Genomic DNA, 5,405 nt, shown 5'->3' with positions numbered 1-5,405 from the left:
ATCTGGTTCTAAAAAAAACAGTCTGGAGATGTCTCTGTTGGGTCAATATAAAATGCTCTACCAAAATGTCGAGAAGGTCATGTAGATATGCCTAAATTGACATGATGACAGCCACTTGATCAGACTAAATCAGTGCTATCTAGTTCTGAAATTTGACAAACCAAATTTGTCACACTGAGGTCTAATATCAGGATTAGATTTAGATTTAGCACAGCACAGTGTGCACGCTATACTCTGGAGGCGTACACGTGTGCGCATGGGCAATGAAAAAAGCTTGACACAAGTCACACCTCAACATTTGGATTTTTTAAATGCACCAACATGAATGAATCCACAGGTCCACAGCAGGTCATGACAAACCTATGACAACTCCACAGAAAAACAGTTTTCAAATCCAAATCAGGAATGCATGGGTGCATTCACGGCAAACAAAAACAGTGATTAAAGAGAGTAACAGGATCAGCTCTAATCAGCATGTCCTGAGAAAATGCCAAGGAGTTTTCAACCATTGTCAGGTCACTCCGAGAGGTGATCTCTTTCCCTATTAATTATGTGCCGTGCCGCAGCAGTTAGCCTCTCCAGTGTGAGCGACCTTCTCCGCTTTCAGGCGTCTGTGCAGAATGATCAAAAACACACAGAGAGACAGTGTGGAGAATCAAGCTCCCGATGATGTGCCTGCCCTCTTATTTCTCTGACAAAGAACAATGGTAACCTCAGAAATAATGGCACTCACACAAAGAGAGCTTCTTCAATGGGCAATGGGGGGGGGGGGAAATAACCATTATTCAAAGACATGTTCTATCATGTGATAAATTCTGTTTTCTTATGCCAAATCCTTTGGTGCCTCCCTGCTTAAAATATTCAGAGCTTGTAATAGAGATTTGATCATCATATAAAGAATGGACTGAGCACTGAGAAACAGAAGGAGACAAGAGTGATGATGATGCATCTTGGGCTTATCGCTGATGGAGGAGCTCAATGATATACTGTAGCCTACATGACAGCCTCCTTTTATTATCCTTGTAGTGAGAGTCAGACAGGGGTGGAGATCATCTACGCTGTGTCAATGTTGCCCTCTGTTGATCAGAAGTTAAATTTCTTCAAAGCCACAGGCTCAGTGCCTGCCACTTTCTGTGATTTCCCATTTAATTTTAAAATTAAAATTTCACTTTAGATGATAATGTTATGATTGATTTTACCAACAACTTTCATAATAAAATAGCTGGTGATCAGTTAATATTTAACTACAACCTACACACATGGCCTGCTGATGAGACAAAGAACCTCCATTCCCAGACATGTCAATGGCACCGCTCTCCTGCCTAGCGCCCTCTCATCTATTGTGACCACAAAGTATTGCTCAAGCACCGCTTAAAGACTTTTTCAGCAACACTTGGTAACACTAACTTTTACATGATGCTGCTGGTTGAAAATTACTGATGAATTTCAGTGTTTTGCCTATGCAGAAGCACATCTAAAAACGCTGCAGTTGTATTCTGATGGAAAAATCAGGAGTAGAAATGTGGTCAGTTCACCTCAGCTTCTATTCCTATTGAGCTCACTCACAGTAATAGAGCTACTTCATAAAGAAGCTGTGGCTTAGGCCCCATAGGTACATGCAGTAACCCATCAGGTTTCCACATGCAGCTTTAATTTACAGTCAGTGTAAAATAAATCACCTGTTGGTAATGCTAACGGTTTCCTAAAGATCATTTATCTGCTCAGTCTGAATCATTTTGAGCAGCTCGATGGAAACCAGAGAGTGACAGGTATTCTCAGATAGGCTGCTGCTCTGAGGAATTCAATTTCAATTCAATTTTATTTGTATAGCGCCAAATCACAATACAATCATCTCAAGGCACTTTGCAAAAATAGAGAGAGGGAGAGAGCACAAACTAGGGGAGAGAGAGCACACAAGGTTAGTGACAGTCAATGGTGGAATATACATGTGAGGAGGGAGGAGAGGAGGAGAGGGGAAGGGAAGGGGAGCTCAGTGCACTGATTGTCCTCGGGCAGTCTAGGCCTATAGCAGCATAACTAAGGGATGGTTCAGGGTTACCTGAAGCCAGCCCTAACTATACGCTAACTATACAGAGCAAACTGTCATGTTGTTTGTAGGGAGCTTGTGGGTAAACAGGGAGTTTATTCTGACTCCCAAAGCAGTTGGTTGCCTGTCTGAATGTTATGAAGGTTGGATCAGTGATAATCCTGTGCCAGCTCATGAGTGACCTACCAGTACAAGTCGGGGTGGTTGCAAAAGTTAAAACTATAACCTAAATAATGCAGTCCTAAATAATGCAGGGGTTGCATTTACATCTTTTCATTTCAATAATCTAAGTGGAATTTGCTCACTGTCCAAACATTTGTGTGCACTTGCATCTACTTATCTGACATGACCTTAGCAACAAGGAAGAGCTTTAAATATGGTCTCTTTATTCCTACCAAACAATAAAGTGACTCTTGCTATGTAGTAACAGGCAGTGCGGTGGATATGACTGTCACCTTACGGCAACAATTCTGGGTTTGAATCCTGTTTGACTGTGTGGAGTTTGCATGTTCACTCCCTATCTGTAAAATTTTGTGGAGCTATGTGGCTGGTTGGTTAGGTTTTGGTACTGCCAGAATGGTGTGTCCATTAAAACACAAGAGATTCCATGGCTTCTATTTCCAGTTCCAGCACACAACAATCAATTTAGGTACCGGAGCAGCTAGCGTGGACGGGTCCATGCACAAACAAAGAGGAACTGCGACTGGTCCAATTACTAACAAGCTACAGGTGACACGTGCAGAAGGAAATCACCAGCTTACGCTACCAGGCAAATTGTGGAATTTCCTACACTATCTGTGTGTGTTTTCTTGAGATACTCCAGCTTCCTCCAAAGACATGCAGGTTGTATTTAGGCTAATTAGTGACTCTACATTGGCCATAGGAGTGAATGTGAGTGTTTCTGTGCGTCAGCCCTGTGATGGACTGGTGATCTGTCAAAGCGGAAGCTGAGATCGCCCCCTATTCTCCCTCTTATATGCTATATAATAGCAGCTGTATTGAATAACATTGATTGATGATGGAGCCATAGCACTTAGATGTGCAGCCTCAGAGCCCCATGATTAGCTCACTAGGACATGTCAAAAGAACAGAGTCCTCCTTAAGGTTATTAGTTCCTCCTGTGCTTTTCTCACTATGTACAGTCACATCTGCTGTGAATAAGGCCTGTTCTGTCTACAACTTTATAAAAAAAAACATTACAGGCTAGCCTTAATTAGAAGTGAACATCATTCCAGATATGAAAATAGACATGTTAATATTTTTTTCTTCTTGTAGTATATCTCTGCATGATCTGGATGCTTTTACAACAATAAAGTAGACACATGTGCAGCCACAAGCTTCTCACGTTCAAGTTTTATTTACAACTAAATTACAAAATAGAGGCAATTATAATAATATGTACACTATACATTCCTGCCATGAATGGTTTTTCATCCTCTGCATGGACATCAATTGCAGTTAGCATTCCACTAGGTGGCACTGCTTATTCTCAGTTTATCAGTCAGTTTCTGCCCCCACTTCAAATCCAAGGTCTCCACATGGCTGAAGAAGAGTTTGGTGGTGACCCATCTCTCAGTACAGGGTGTGAAGGGGACCTAAGTGTGGTGAGTGGAGGGAAGTAGAAGGAGGACTGCCCAGCATGAGAAAGTGTGGGTGAGAAACTGAAGGAGGTGTTGGAAGATGGAGGTGACAGGCTGGGGGGAAAGGAGAAGTGAGAGGCAAATGACGGGAAAGAAGAAGAGAGAGCATATGTCGAGAAGGAAGGGGAGTACCACGGAGAAGGAGGAGAGGAGAGGTAGTCATGGCACGGTGTGGAGCAAGAGTGAGGCTGAAATGGAGAAGAAGATGGAAACAGCAACTTGGAGGAGTCATCTTTTCTCTCAGATGTGCAAATTGTATCCACAGATGCCGCATCTGGCGTGTCAGGTCCAGTCATGTTCAGCTTGAAGTCTGCTTTTAGCTGCTGGGTCTCTATGTGATGTTTCAGTCCCTCAATCAGGCTTGTTCTCTGTGCTGGGGATATTTTGTGCATGTAACTGCTCAGCTGGGCCATACACTGCTGAAAGCCTGCACTCTCAATGGTGAAGAGGGGATAAGCACTGGACTCTGGGCGATGAAGGTTTGCCACTACATCAAGTGTCTTCACCTGACTGTTAGTGGAGTCTGCAACAAGTAAAAGGACACCAGAATGAGAGATGAAATAGGAGTCTGAGATTTGTTGCAACAGACATTTTCATACATTTTAACAAGGTACAAAATGAGTTTTTTTTGTTTTTTGACCAACCATTACTGAAGTTTTTCTTATCAGTCAACTTCTGAAGATATTCCACAGTCAAGTCCAAAATCTCTGCTTTCTCTATTTTGGGATTCTGCAGCCTCTGGAAGTGAAACATGAGAGAAAGACATTTCATCATTTTAAGATCACAGTTTCTGCAATTACATGTAATAGCTAGATGTGATTTTTCTTTTCACAGACTCACTGGATCAGAAGTGTAATCCAACATCAAATGTCTCAGCTCAGCAAGACTTTGATTTATTCGATCTCTTCTCTTCTTTTCAACAACTGGTTTCAGGATCTAGAAAAAGAGAAACAGTGTAATGTGATTATGATAAAGTTGTGGTCACTCATCAGGGTGTCCCAGCTAATGTCTGACCAATTTAACCAATACAAGATATATACAAAACAAATGCATGTATTAATAATGAAGGAATAATTTATTAATTCTTTACACATCAAGTCAAAGGTATTACTGAGAAAAAATTCTTGGTTACTGTGACTGCAGCTACAAATTAATAAAGGATTAGTAAAGGGTCAAGTCACTGATAGAAGGTCATTGGTTTATAATGTCATGTTATAATACATTTATTTTTGTTCAGATGCTCAGTGGTTTCCTAAAAGGTCAGAGGTCAAACTTAAAAAGACAAACAACTGTCATGCTAGAGAATGGCACCAACTAACACCAGGGAAAAGGAGACTTTCCATAACCTGTACCAATCCAAGTCTTCCCATATAATGGCTAAATAAACCAGTTGACATCAACAGAGACATTCATTGCGACTTAAAAACCTACACTAAAATAGTGGTCCCAAATGAAGAAATAAATAAAAGGTTCTTACCCTTTTTCTACTCTTGCCATCATCCAGAAGTGGACTTTGCGGTTTCTTCGTCATGTTGCAGTGTTTGGTCCAGAAGTGGGGCAGCGCAGCAGCAGATTGTAAACTACAGCCTGCTGTGGACTGTGAGTCATTATAAGTGACGCTCAGGCTGTCTCTGATTGGCTGCCAGGTGTGAGTGACGACACTTAACCGAGACTGGTTTCAGCATGGGCCCGTATAAACCCCAAATGAATCTTCAAAC

At 41.6% G+C, this 5,405-nt stretch overlaps 1 protein-coding gene across 2 annotated transcripts; it reads right to left on the bottom strand.

Annotated features, from left to right (window-relative positions):
- Window positions 1–3,434: 3,434 nt before the first annotated feature.
- On the bottom strand, window positions 3,435–4,702 carry her1 (hairy-related 1). Of its 2 annotated transcripts, XM_026330805.1 has the most exons (3): window positions 4,528–4,702; window positions 4,332–4,425; window positions 3,435–4,210 (listed from the first exon to the last, which is right to left on the bottom strand). In XM_026330805.1, the coding sequence occupies exons 1-3, from the start codon at window positions 4,549–4,551 to the stop codon at window positions 3,567–3,569; spliced, it is 762 nt and encodes a 253-aa protein (XP_026186590.1). In that variant the 5' UTR covers window positions 4,552–4,702; the 3' UTR covers window positions 3,435–3,566. The 2 variants fall into 2 exon arrangements, with proteins under 2 accessions (XP_026186590.1, XP_026186589.1); XM_026330804.1 differs by having other exon boundaries at window positions 4,332–4,550.
- Between the last annotated feature and the right edge of the window lie 703 nt (window positions 4,703–5,405).

This window comes from Mastacembelus armatus, chromosome 10, assembly GCF_900324485.2.
Source record: "Mastacembelus armatus chromosome 10, fMasArm1.2, whole genome shotgun sequence".
NCBI classification, from domain to species: Eukaryota; Metazoa; Chordata; class Actinopteri; order Synbranchiformes; family Mastacembelidae; genus Mastacembelus; species Mastacembelus armatus.
The sequence above is the reverse complement of the archived record's forward strand: the minus strand, read 5'-3'. Positions and strand labels throughout refer to the sequence as shown.

What these genes read in the sequence shown, in the direction of transcription:
- her1 (XM_026330804.1), bottom strand. Translation starts at nt 4,461, where the DNA reads ATGATGAAATGTCTTTCTCTCATGTTTCACTTCCAGAGGCTGCAGAAT. An exon ending in TAAGAAAAACTTCAGTAATG is followed by an intron (nt 4,211 to 4,331) that starts GTTGGTCAAAAA and finishes TACTTGTTGCAG; the next exon opens with ACTCCACTAACAGTCAGGTG.